This window comes from Peromyscus californicus, unplaced genomic scaffold (genome assembly GCF_007827085.1).
Source record: "Peromyscus californicus insignis strain IS unplaced genomic scaffold, ASM782708v3 Scaffold_6__1_contigs__length_162567912, whole genome shotgun sequence".
Lineage (NCBI taxonomy): Eukaryota > Metazoa > Chordata > Mammalia > Rodentia > Cricetidae > Peromyscus > Peromyscus californicus.
In genome coordinates, this window is record NW_026294584.1 from 50,286,228 (window position 1) to 50,299,739 (window position 13,512).

At 44.1% G+C, this 13,512-nt stretch overlaps 1 protein-coding gene across 2 annotated transcripts in view; it reads right to left on the minus strand.

Moving 5' to 3' along the window:
- Creb3l2 (cAMP responsive element binding protein 3 like 2) overlaps positions 1-13,512 on the minus strand; it is a 119,800-nt gene that overhangs the window by 31,236 nt on the left and 75,052 nt on the right. Inside the window, exons 3-4 of one of the 2 annotated variants that reach the window (XM_052720923.1) lie at positions 1,732-1,904; positions 176-263 (exon numbers count right to left, since the gene is read on the minus strand). In XM_052720923.1, the coding sequence (XP_052576883.1) occupies positions 176-263; positions 1,732-1,904 (261 nt within the window). Of the gene's footprint in view, positions 1-175; positions 264-1,731; positions 1,908-13,512 lie in introns of both variants that reach the window. The other variant, XM_052720922.1, reaches the window with a different exon arrangement.

A 13,512-nucleotide genomic window follows, 5' to 3' on the forward strand; every position in this document is an offset into this window, starting at 1 on the left:
GAAATGTTTCGCTTTCAAAATATTTCTTTGGAATCAAGATTCTTAAGAAGAGGACTACTCCGTACAGCCAGCTACCTCTGTAACCCTGTACTGCACAGTGCTCCCTTCCCTTTAGAATGGGCACCTAGGGTGGGGAAGGAAGGGGTGAGGGAGAAGGAAGGGGTGAGGAGCATACCTTCTTTAGGAGAGAAGTTTAAGAACTGATCCACTTCATGAGGCTCCAATTTAATCTTAGGAATAATTGTCTGGCACGAGGATTCCACCTGGAAAAGGAATTTCAAACGTGAGTTTTCAACATAGTTACAGACTTTCCAGAACAGGGGCTGTTTGTCAGCTGTGTCTTACTCCGGGGCCAGCACAGAAAGGCATGGGCCTCATCTTACCTTCTCACAGCCAGACCTGGGACCTGACAACTCTAGTGAAAATCCAAGGCTCCTTATATTACTATCATCATTGTTGTTGTTATTATTACTAGTGGTGATGGCAATGGTGTTATGACAAAGACATTTATGGTAAAATACTCAGGTAAAACTTCAGAGTCACAGGCTTCTAGTTTGTCCTACCCCTCCGGACTCCTTGATGACTGATGACAATATCTAACTATAAAATACCCACCAGGGACAGGAGAGAGGGAGCCAGAGGACAGGATCCTGAACCGTTAGTTACATACGTACTTCAAAACCAACCAAGGCCGGAAGAGGTGACTGAGCAGCTAAGAGTGCTTGCTGCTCTTACAGACCTGGGTTCAGTTCCCAGCACCCACACAGTGGCTCACAACCACCTGTAACTCCAGTTCCAGGGGATGCAATGCCCTCTTCTGACCTCAGTGATTTCATGTATACATGTGGTACATACATACACAATACACACACACACACACACACACACACACACATAAATCAACTGGGCAAATTTTCTGGAGCAAAGATCTCAGGATGCAGATCTCAGGAGCCCACCCAGGGTCAACTGCAACTCAGATCTCCTCAACAAGGAGGCTGTGATAGGTTCGTAGCTCTCCCAATATGTTACCTTTTCAGGACCAGACATTACATCTTGTGGATAGGAGATGTGACTACCTGGAGATTTCTGGAGACACTATAATGGGGGTTCTGAACTTAGAACTGGAAAATATACAAGTGTGATTCTGGTCCATCATCAGACACTGGAAAACACCCAGGGAGATGTGGAGTACAATTAAATTCTACTTCCCGGAGCCAGGGGCTTCAGCAAGGAGGGAACTCCTGCCTTCCTATAATCTCCACTAGTAACATGGCATGCGTGAATCAGCAGGTGGGAGCTTCCTGGGTTGGGAAAGAGCAACTCAGCAGTGTTCTAGCAAAAGAAAAGTCTATGCAGAACTGGCATTCACAGTTATCCTGTCGCTGAACGGCGTGGAGTGTACCATAACCTCAACCGTTCCTCTCCCACTGGGGTGAAAGTCAATGTCATGGACAACTTTTCTCCTTCTACTATATTTTTAATTCCATAATGGCAATTAAGTTAAAAAAAATGGAATCAACTTTGCTACTGATTTTCTATACAACACCTTCGAAAGTTGCCATAATCAATGTCGATAACATATTCTTGATACACTCGTGCATACGAACACCCATGAATGCATGCATACATTCTCCCTCAAACACATGCATCTCCTAGGATAAGCACTTTACTGGAGACCAAAGATCTCTACCTTTTGATAGCTATATTTATAAGGAAGAAAACTGGATATACCCCAGCACTCATATCCAGAGGGGACTCTTCTTTTTCAAAAGGAGTAGAAATGGCTGTGATGGTCAGAGTGACCGAGGGCACGAGTCCTGGGGGTTGCTCCTCTGTGATTGGCTCTGTCTTGATGGTGGCCGAAGGGAAGTCTGCAGACAGGTACCACTTCTCACTCTCCACTTCTTCTGTGGGAAAAGGACAATCCACACATGAGCACATCTGGGCAGCGGGTGTAAACGAGACACGTCACCACTGACGACTCTGCAATCCCAGCTCCAATCGAGGACTACTGAGAGGAGACTAAAGGGAGACAAGTATGTGAGAGGAGAGGTACGTGGATGAGGAGATGGACAGCAAGAAAAAGATCTCCATTTGCGTATGCCCAGACATGATAAACAAGCCTGAAGAAGCATTGGAAGGGTTACACAGAAAAGATGGAAACTGGGTGTGGTGGTTCACATACGAATGTCCCCCAGAGGCTCACATGTTTGAACGCTTAATTTCCAGTTGGTGAAGCTACTTGGGGTTGAGGAGGTGTGGCCTTGCTAAAAGAAGTGTGTGACGGGGGTGGGGGGGTGGGGATGGGGGGGTGTTGAGGTTCCCAAAGCCCATGCACGGCATTCCCAGGGCACTCTCTGTCTTCCTGCCTACAGCTCAAGATGTGAGCTCTCAGTTCTCATCTGCTCTTGCCGCCATCTCTAACACTTGCTGCCATGATTCCTCGCCATGGGGGACTCTAACCCTCTGGAAACACACATCCAAGAAAACCCTTTCTTCTACAGGTCATCTTGGTCACGGTGTGTCACCACAGCCATAGGGAAGGAGCTAGTGGGCTGGACTTCCTGGTCACAGCAGGAGGGGGCTAAGTACACAGAGAATTAGATGGGAGGGAAGATTTTTAACCACGTAACATGTTATACTTTTTGGTTTTCAAACCAAGTGAACATGCTATCTATTTAAGAATAAATAAGTATAGTCAGAAGAAGGTAAAAGAGGCTAATGGTTGGCAAGCAAGGCCTCAGGCAGAGGGCTTCTCCACAGTGATTTGTCTCCTTCCTTCCTTCTTTCCTTCCTTCGTTTTTTCAGTTCCCACTCCCTAGTTTTTGCCCTCTTCCGTTTCCCCACCTACATCTCAAATTTAACCAGACTTCCAGAGACGCTGCACAGACCCCTGGGAAAGTTCTAGGTTTACTTGGCTGAAATGGATAAAATACTCATCTAGGGAGGAGGGCAGGGTCTTGGTGAGCCTGGGTTCTGTCTTGTTACTGAGGCTTTCATGATGAGCACTGGGCCTGGGGAGAGGTAACTACCAAGCAGCAAGATGGAGCCAGTGGGGCTCCTCGGCCGCTGGACACATGTTGCTCTGGAGTTTAAGCGGCACCAAATTGCTTTAGAGCAAATTACTCAGCCTGACCCTGCAGGAATAGAGGGTGGGGTAAGGAAGGAGAGCCAAGACTCTGGAAACATGCAGAGAAAAAGGAAAGGCCAGCAGTTCCCAAAGTCCACAGCCCTCAACAGACACCAGCTTTACTAAGAAGGGGTACACACAAAGCAGACCTGTTCCTCTGCTATTTGAAAAAAAGCCCCGCCTGCTTGGTGACCTATAATGGTTCAGGGGTGCAAAGCAGTTCCCACCATGAACATACACTCAAGAATTTGGCTCCAGTTTTATAAAAAAGGGGGGGTGCATGAAAAATTGTACAGAGAAGCATGGGAATAGCAGCAAAAAGTGAAAGTTCACAAAGATAAACTTGAACTCCATAAGCTGCTTCCTTTGAACACAGCAAAGGCTAGGCTCCTACACACAAGGCGGCATTCTGCTTTCAGAGTGAGTCCTATAATCTGCCGAGTGTCTGGTGCGATGGGGGGATTTCCGTCAAAGGGTGTGGGCGACATCCTGGACCAGAAGGGGCTCCTTGGGAACAAAGGGCCTTTTAATGGCTGCCAGAGGAGGGAGACCACACTGTACTTGACACATAGTTCTGCTGGCCAGATGGGCACCCTGCTCAGCTTATAGAAACAACCAAACCACGAGCCGAAAGAAGACTACTGAGTCTCCAAAAGGAGGCTCAGATCTAGAAGGCTGTCCTCAGGAAGGAAGACACGGGGAAGGCACACTGAGGACAGAATGGGGAAGGGAGGGAGAGGCAGAGAGAAGGTTCAGATCACTTAGGACAGAACGGGGGGTGGGGGGGGCAGAGAGAGGGTGTGGATCACTTTCTTTACTCAGCAGTGAGATGCTGAAGCTGCTGCTTGTAGAAATCACACTGGCAGCCCAAACTGAACACTGTTTGCCACCAGAAGAGGATGGAAGGGATATAGTAAGGAGAAATTTAGCCCTGGGTATAATAAAATGAAGAGGAAGAGGCACTCCTGGGAAAATGGCCCCATGCAATGACCAGCAAATGGTGAGGTAAGGCCACATGTCCGATTGTTGCAATCTAAGTGACTGTGACCCAATTTAATTCACAATATATGCGCCAGGCAAAATTAAATGAAGAAAGCACACTTGAACTTGAAGCCCAAAAGGAAGATGAAATTGATTCTTCTATTGGAATAAAACCGTGGTCAACAGATAAGGGCATGTAGGAAATAGGAAAGGACCATATTTGCTCTTCACGCTCAGCCCCATGGTCCTATCTGAAAACATAATCACTGCTGTCTTGGGAGCAGAGGCCACAGAGCCAGCAATGGTACTTGACTGCAGAAGGAAGCATCCTCTCTTAAAGACTATAGGAGTTGTGACTCCAAGCTCTGCTCCCCCAGCTTAGATGAGGAAAAACAACTGGCATTACCGCCATGCTTCCATTCCAGTACTGCAGTTCAGTCCTCCATGTTGATGATGCTTTGGGTTAAATGAAGCCCACGCTCAAAGGCATCATCTCTACAGACGAGGAAACTGCCATGTGCAAATCTCCTCCACACTGTCATCTGAGGTCAGACCCAGATCGCTGCGTTCCTACCAGTGTTCTTGCCATGAAGGAAACAAGTCAACACATGGATGAAGATTTATGCATAAATATGCTCACTACACTCTGATTTAGAAGGACAGAGTGTGGGAAACAACCAATCCACAAAGAAGGTGAAGATGACGAGGTGAATTACGGTACATCTATACAGTGAAATATTTACACAGACATTGCCATATTTACAAAGTCTTTTCAATAATACAGGGAAGTTCCATAGTACACTAGGGAAAACCTTGGTGTAATAATATACGATTGACGAAGAAAGGAGACTGTGGTAGTTTGAATGAAAATGCCCCCCACAGACTCATAGGGAGTGGCATTATTGGAGGTGTGGCCTCGTAGGAGGAAGTGTGTCTCTGGGGGTGGGCGTTGAGGTTTCAGAACCTCAAGCCAGGCCCAGTGGCTCACTCTTCCTTCCTGCTCCTTTGGGTCGAGATGTAGAACTCTCAGCTACGTCTGCCTGTGTGCCGCCATGCTTCCCACCATGACGACAATGGACTAGACCTCTGAACTGTAAGCTAGCCCCAATTAAATGATTTCCTTTATAAGAGTTGCTGTGGTCACAGTGTCTCTCCAAACAACAGAACACGGACTAAGACACTAAGACAGAGGCAAAGGAAACTTGCCTGAACAGTAAATACAGATCAAGAGAATCAATCATTCAGAACATTGTGGCCTTTTTCTTATTCTTTAACATTTTTATAGTATTTCCAAAAGCCTATATTTGAAACTATTAATATTATTCCCAGTTGTCACACACGGATATGCCTGCCCTGCCTCCTCTGTTGACTTGGGATGGCAATTACCAGACAGAAGCTGGAGTAGCTGGCAGGGCCCACAGCTGACTCCAGTTTGCTATCTACTTTGTATTAGTTACTTCTGTGATAAAACATCCCTGACATAGACAACCTGAGAGAGAAAAGGATTTGGATGGTTACAGTTTGAGGGAAATCCATCAGGGCGGAAAAGACATGGCAGTTAGAATGTGAGGCAGATGGTCACACTGCATCCATTAAGTACAGAGAGGTGAATGGTGGTGCCCAACCAACTTTCTCCATTTCAGGTAGTCTAGGACCCCAACCCAAGGGGATGGTGCCACCTGTACTTAGGGAAGTATTTTTGCCTGAATTAACTTAAAACAATTCCTCACAAGTATGCCCCGTGGCTCCTTTCCTAGGTGAATCTTGGTCTAGTCAAGCTATCCCGAGATGAGCCATCACACCCTCCAATTGTGCCTTTTGCTATATGAGTTTTCAATATCCCCAGCTTTGCCCTGTGACTTAACCTAACCAATGGCACATTAGCTTCTTCATACAGCAGAATCTTGAAATGTGTTAGCTAAGATTGGGCTTATGTTCTTATGGATTTTACTATCACATAAGAAGGATGTGCCAGGATAATTGATCTCTTGATCCTAGAGGAAGGAACACAGCCTCACAGATCAAAGGCATGCCGAGAAGAGCTGAGACGAGTCATCAAACTCTAGCCTTAAGATGAGAGGGACTGCAGCTAGAACTAGCAGTTGCTGAACTGATCCCGTGTCACTCAGCCAATCCCCAGTAGTAGAAATGCACAAAGTCTAGCAATAAACTGATTTTTTACTTCAAGTACTAAAATTTAGAGCATCAAGTTTGATCCCCCAGTACCACATACACACTGGGAATCCCAGTGCTCAAATTCAAAAGGCAGAGGCAGGAAGATCCAAAGTTCAAGATCATCCTTGACTATAGACCAAACTGGAGACCACCCTGGAATAGACTTTGTCCCCACATTCACACAGAAAGTACACGTATGGGGTTTGAGTTGGCTTCTTAGACAGCATAACTAGCTAATACAACATGGCTGAATTATGACATCAGAATCTATTGCAATAAGGTAACTGCAGTGGTTTTTCCAAATAATTCCTCTAAGTCATCAACTGGAGATTGTGTCAATAAATATTTGTAGGGGCTGGCGAGAGGGCTGAGCAGATTGGAGCACTTGCCTCACAAGCCTGGTGACCTGAGTTCAATTCCTAGAACCCATATAAAGGTGGAAGGAGAGAACCAACTCCCAAAAGTTGTCCTCTGACTTGTACATGCATGATTAATAAAAATAAATAAATATTTGTAGATTGGCCAATCGGACCCTCCAGATACTTGTAAAAGAACCGATTTCAGATGAAGGAAGTGCAGTCACTATGAAGCTTTATGAGAGCAGCATTCCAGTGTGGTTGAAATTAGAGAAGAGAGCTTGCATTCCCAACTCTTGGCTGTTGGCCTAAATTTTGTCCCCGGTGGAATTAAATATCAAATTAGAGAAAAGAAAATTGCAAATGTAACATAAAAAGTAGAAGGTTAACAAAGGATAGAATTAGCAAAGAAGTGGGCTCTGCAACTTGCCCAGGGCCTTAGTTTTGTAGTTGAATTTTATTGGTAAAAAGATCACTAAGGCTTAGAATTAGACCCGCATCCTCAGCTATTTGTATAACTAGAGAGAGAGAGAGAGAGAGAGAGAGAGAGAGAGAGAGAGAGAGAGAACTAAGTGCATGAAATACTACAGTCTATCACTTTTCTAAATTCTGTAATTCAGACTTTGAACAAAAAAAAAGTGTTTTCCTGAATTGTATCTACATACAATGAAATAAATTTCATTTCAAATGAAAGACATCCTCCCCTAATTTTTATAGTGCATATATATTCTGAATGATAAGCACCCTCTGATAGCATCAGATTTTATTTGCACGGCTTCCCCTAACGGTCAAATTTCAAGGCTGCATCTCCTCAGCATCAGCCTCGGTTATCAGCAAAGATGGAAAGACGCCATTGTCTCATGGTAGAGAACAAGTCCTTCACTGAGCTCAGAATGGAATAACCATCAACACCGTGATGCTAAATGACTAAAACATCAGGTGACCTTGGAGACCAAAGGACAGAGCTGCTTAAAGCCAATGAAATGACAACATCAGGAGCAAAGCCTCAGTCATTTCCATGTGCACAGCCAGGTAATGCTGCACAAGACTTGTGCACAGACATATGCACAGGCATGAGCGTGAACACACACACACACACACACACACACACACACACACACACACACACACAAGGTAAAGAACACAGAATAGTAGTAAACGTACATTAAGAGAAATCACTTGATAGCATCTATATAGCATCTATATGACATAAAAAGGCCTACATGTATCCACTTATCATCCAAATAGTATATATAAATTGAAGAAAGTATCTAAGTTACATGTCTCCTCTAAACCTTCATTTTATTTGTTTGCTCTTTGAACATGCTGAAAGAAATTGACAAACCTTACTATTTTTTCACATAAAAATATCCTGTGCCTACAGAGATGGCTCAGTGGCTAAGAGCACTGGCTATTCTTCCAGAAGACCTCAGTTCAATGCCCAACACTCACATGACAGCCCACAACTGTCTGTAGCACTAGTTCCAGGAGGACCTGACATCCTCCACACAAGTGGTGCACAGATGCACATGTAGGCAAAACACCCAGACTAATAAAATAAGAAAAAAATAAATAATCTCCTTTAAAAATTCCAAGGCTGAGGTCTAGAAGGCAGGAGGCTGCGGGGCAAGAATTCTGTGAAACATATCAGAATATTGAAAAACTACAGCCCGTCTGCCCATGTGCCCTAAATTCTAAGTGAACTCCCATATGGAATGGTGTGAAGAGGTGTTCACGATAGGAAAATCAGCAGTACTGTAAGCATTTGCTATGGGCTGGGTATTGTTCTGAGTACTTTGGAAATATTAACTTAGTCCTAAGAGTAATCACAGAGGTTAATATAACCATTACTCCCACTTTAAAAACAAGGGAACTTTAAGATTAAATAACTCACCCAAAAGTGTACAGCTGGTGTACAGCAGACATGAGAGTCCCACAGCCTGGGCTCACTCTCACCTGCACACACTGCTTTCCAGGGGAGCGATGGTTCAATATAAGCTCTAGCCTAGGAGGATTACATTTTAATAAGTGTTCTTTTCTGAGCCCTCCAGTAGGCATAGGAAAAAATAAAATACTGATCACTCCTATACTACAGACCACCAATCCATGTTTCTGATATGAAGAAACATCGTTTAAGACCAACTCATAATGGCTAAAACGTGCTGCGCTTCGTCTTTGGCAGACACCCAGCCTGTACTGCGCGGACCTCCGAGACCAACACCATCAGCTCTGTCTGTCACTCTGTGTTCTTTCTGTGTCTGTGTACACAGACGCTCTCCCCTCAGCTCCTGTCATTCCTATCACAGCCACTTGGTAAATTATGTATTTAATTAGAGAGCAACCCGCAAAAGAACAATAGCAATAATAGCTGATACTTATTTGGCGCTTGCAAAGTGACAGGCACTGTTCTAAGTACGCAATAAATACTAACTCGGCGAAATCCTCCAGCAACGCTGTGGGGGTAAACATTATATTCTCGTTTTAAAGTTCTGGATGGTGAGATAAAAGAGTAAAGCAACTCACCCAAGATCACGTCGTTCATAATCTGGGCAGAGCCCAGACTCAAATCTACTACACACTATGACTCTAGAGATCCATGCTGTACTTGACTGGTGGTCTTTCAGACTCACGGTTTCTCCTGTTTGTGTTTAGAGCATGAACCACATAGAGATCCAAAGAACAAAGGGCTGATTTGAAAAGACTAATTTAGTACACAGATGTACACAAAACTGTCAATATGTCTTATTTTTCCTCCATCAACGATAGAGCTGTTATTCATGAATAATCAAAGTAGTGTTATGCGATGGATGGTTGTCAACTTTGCTGTTGACTACACTACTATACTAACTATACTATTCTAGACTGCAATGGGTAATTAAGCAAAGGGATCACTACCTTACTGTTTTAAGGGGAGCACTGTGTCTTTTTCACCTGTGTTCCCTGGTTTCTCCTACCCAAACACAAGTAGGTTCTTTCACCATCCACCCACGGCAGAGGACCCAGTGTGGGAGATGATGAACACATCATCCTTTCCTGTCCCTCGGGGATGACTCACACTGATGCTCTTGACATCAGCACAGAGTAAATGTGATTAGCTATTTATCTCATCTCTGTGTACTTTTTTTCTGGGTCCCACTTCCTGGGAACACGTCAACACCAAGATCCCTCTAAGGCTACAGAGCAGAAACCTAAGTCACCTATGACTCACCCTTGCCCTTTCCACACATACAACCCTGTGTGAACCCTGCTGCCTATTTCTCTAAATCTTAAAAAAAAAAAAAAAAAATTAACACTTTCTTGGCCATGCATGTCACACAGCTTCTCATTTCTCTGCAGGTAACTCTCTCTGTGCACCCCTTCCCTGCTCTGGCAACCCCAGTCATGAGTCATTATTCTCTCCTTTGACTCCCCAACAAACACGTTTCCCAATCATCCTACAGTGTCGGTTCCTGTGTCCTTTTCCTCCTGCAGCTTGTCTCACAGTCCCCAGTGACTTACCTCTAGCTTACCAAGGACTTGCTTTCATTCGTAACAGTGAAAACAGTTCCATAAGTTTAAGGCATCAATACTGAGCCCACCTCAGCTATCTCTAGCTTTTGCAAACCCTAAAAAGCCCCAGTGGATTCATCAGCAGGACAATTGGTCACAAGTGATGTCCCTGGTCTGTCTCTATTTTATAGACCTGAAACAGCAATAGTCTGTCTTCTTATAAAGATTTGTTTTTATTATTAGTTTTTAAATTGGGTGTGTATGTCTGTGTTGGGGGGGATAGGTATGCACACGTGAATGCAGTACCTGTGAGGGCCAGAAGAGGGTGCCTGGTCCCCTGGAGCTGGAATTTACAAGTGGTTTTGAGTCACCTGATACAAGCGCTCGGAACCAAACTCTGGTCCTCTGTAAGAAGCAGTGCATGCCCTTAACCACTGAGACATCTCTACAGCCCCCACTAGTTAGTCTCTTAATCTAGCCCAAATAAAGTTACCTTGGCACAAATGCATTATATATCCCTTCTGATTAACCTATTGATAATTTATGGACTTTTAAACCCTATTCTTACACAACCCTGGAGGACAGGGGCCACATCAAGTTCTCTCTGAATGCCCCCCGGAACAAAACAAATGTGTGCCTTGTGCCATAGTTTTCAGACTCTTCAACTGCAAGTCATAGAACTCAATGTGGGGATCATGACAAATTAGGTAGCAGTAAAAGGCTTCTGAGTGCATAAAAGACAGAAATTAATTAAAAATCAAGCTTATACTGTGGTGGTTTGAATGAAAACGGTTCCCATAGGCCCGTAGGGAGTGGCATTATTAGGATGTGTGGCCTTGTTGGAGAAAGTGTGTCACAGGGAGTGGGCTTTTGAGGTTTCAGAAGCTCAAGCCAGGGCCCCCTCTTTCTTCCTGCTGCCTTTGGATCTGGATGTAGAACTCCCAGCGACCTCTCTAGCACCATGTTGTGAGCCTCTGTGTCTGCCTGCGTGCCACCGTGCTTCCCACCATGGTAATGGACAAAACCTCTGAACTGTAGGCCAGCCCTAATTGAATGTTTTCCCTTATAAGACCCTGAGCGACTTTACTGCAGCTTTGGTTCTGAACATAGTGCGTGTACTCCACACTGCGTAGGCTGTTATACCACAATCACCAGCAACTGAACCCCAAACTCCTGAGCTCAGATTCAGGGCCACCGTATGTCACAGGCTGCAGAGTTTTCAGAGTCCATAAAAAGTTTCTTGCTCTTATAGAGACAGAATGATTTAATTATAGAAAACAAAGGCTTTTAGTATTTTCCAATGTCATTCTTCAGCATGTAAGTATCAAATTAGCGTGGTTTTGGATTCTATTGTGTTAGTATGCTTGATTTTAAAAATTGATGTTATAGTTTCTGACTTGAGTTTCTTTTTCTTTCTTTCTTTTTTTTTTTTTTTTTAAATTGGTTAGAGGCTGGAGAGATGGCTCAGTGGTAAAGAGCACTGGCTGCTCTTCCAAAGGTCCTGAGTTCCATTCCCAGCAACCACATGGTGGCTCACAACCATCTGTAATGAGATCTGGCACCCTCTTCTGGCATAAAGGCGCACATGCAGATAAAGCACTCATATATAAAATAAATAAATTTCTAAAAAAAAAAAAAAAAAGTTAGATGAATTTGACTTGGGATTAGGACAGAATTTCCAGTGATTTCTGAAAAGGCTTAAACATGCTTTTGCTGTGCTGCAGTATATATTCATGCAAAACAGCATTCTCAGCACTGATGATTTTAAAATCAAAATACTAATCAACACTGAAAATACTGAAGACACACTATAACTCGTGGTGGTTGGCCAAAAGATTATTCTTTATATGATGCTTTATATAAAATATGCTTATGTAAAAGTAAACACGCATGGCCAATTCTCCTTAACTGAATATTGGCTTTTGTCTTTAATAAATGGTAAAATTACATGTATACTAAAGAACTGTTTCAAAATCCATTTATCATTTATTATGGTAAATGTTTGTTTTGTTTGCCTCTTTTATATACATATACACCAAGGGTCACACAAAAAGGTGCCGTTGAGTGGGAAAAGTTGGAGGAGTCCAGCTACCGTGGGGACCGTGTCCTCCAGGGTGTGTGTGTGTTTCTGTGCCCGGTCAGGCACTAGGAGGAGGGTGAAACTATGGGAAGTGCAGCCCAGGGGGAGGTTTGGGGTCCGTGGACACACGTTCTTCAAGGGGCTTATGGGACCCCAGTCTTCCTTTGTTTACCTTCTGGTCCCAAGGAGAGCAGTTTTATTCCACCATGCATTTCCGCTGTGACGTGTTACTTCATCACACACCCCTCAGCAACTGAGGACACAATGGAACCTCCAAAGCTGTCAAACAAAACTGCTCTCCTTAGAAGGTGATTACACCAGGTATCTGCTGTAGCAACAGAAAACTGACTAACAAACCCACCCTCCCAATGTGAGTACAATGGAGCGTGCCCAATAGGCACCGATGATGATGACCCCTTGGGGTGGCATGCAAGGTTTGCTCACCCCAACATCGTAAGCGTATCCAGGAACATTTTGCTGGGGAGTTTCTTTTAGCCTCTTCCTTTTTCTCCTTTTCCACTTTACATTTTTGTTGGACAAGAAGCACCCTCAGCAACTGGTCACCAGCCTGTCCCCTGAGGAGAGATGGCTGAATGGGATGGACACTACCTCCAATGGCCGTGAAGGTCAGCCACATTCCCAGGCTTGGCTTCCGTGGCCTGAGCCCCATAAAGCTCTGTGGCTCCAGTGTTCCAGAGATGTTTCCAGTCACTTCTGAACTGGATGAGTCCTGTGCTGTAGCAGACCAGGGCTTCTTATCCTTTTATTTTTTAGTCATAGACTCTTTCAAGAAACTAAAGAAAGTTATTGAAGTCCACAGTATGGCTCAGTGGGTAAGGGCACTTGCAGCTAACCCTGGTGGACCTGAGTTTGAGCCCCAGAATCCATTTAGTGGAAGGAGAGAACCAACTCCCATCTCAGCATTCGTGGAACATGTGTATGTGCACACCCTTACATGGGCATACACACACACACATACATACATACCATATACACACACACCATATACAAACCATATACACACATGCACACACCATATACACACATACACACACATACACCATATACACACCATATACACACATGTACACACATGCACCATATAACACACTATATACACACATGTACACACATGCACCATATAACACACATACCATACACACATACCATACACACATGCCATATACACATACAAACTATATATACATACCATATACACACATGCACACACACACCATATACACACACAAACCATACATACACCATATATACACATGCACACACATGTACCATATATACAC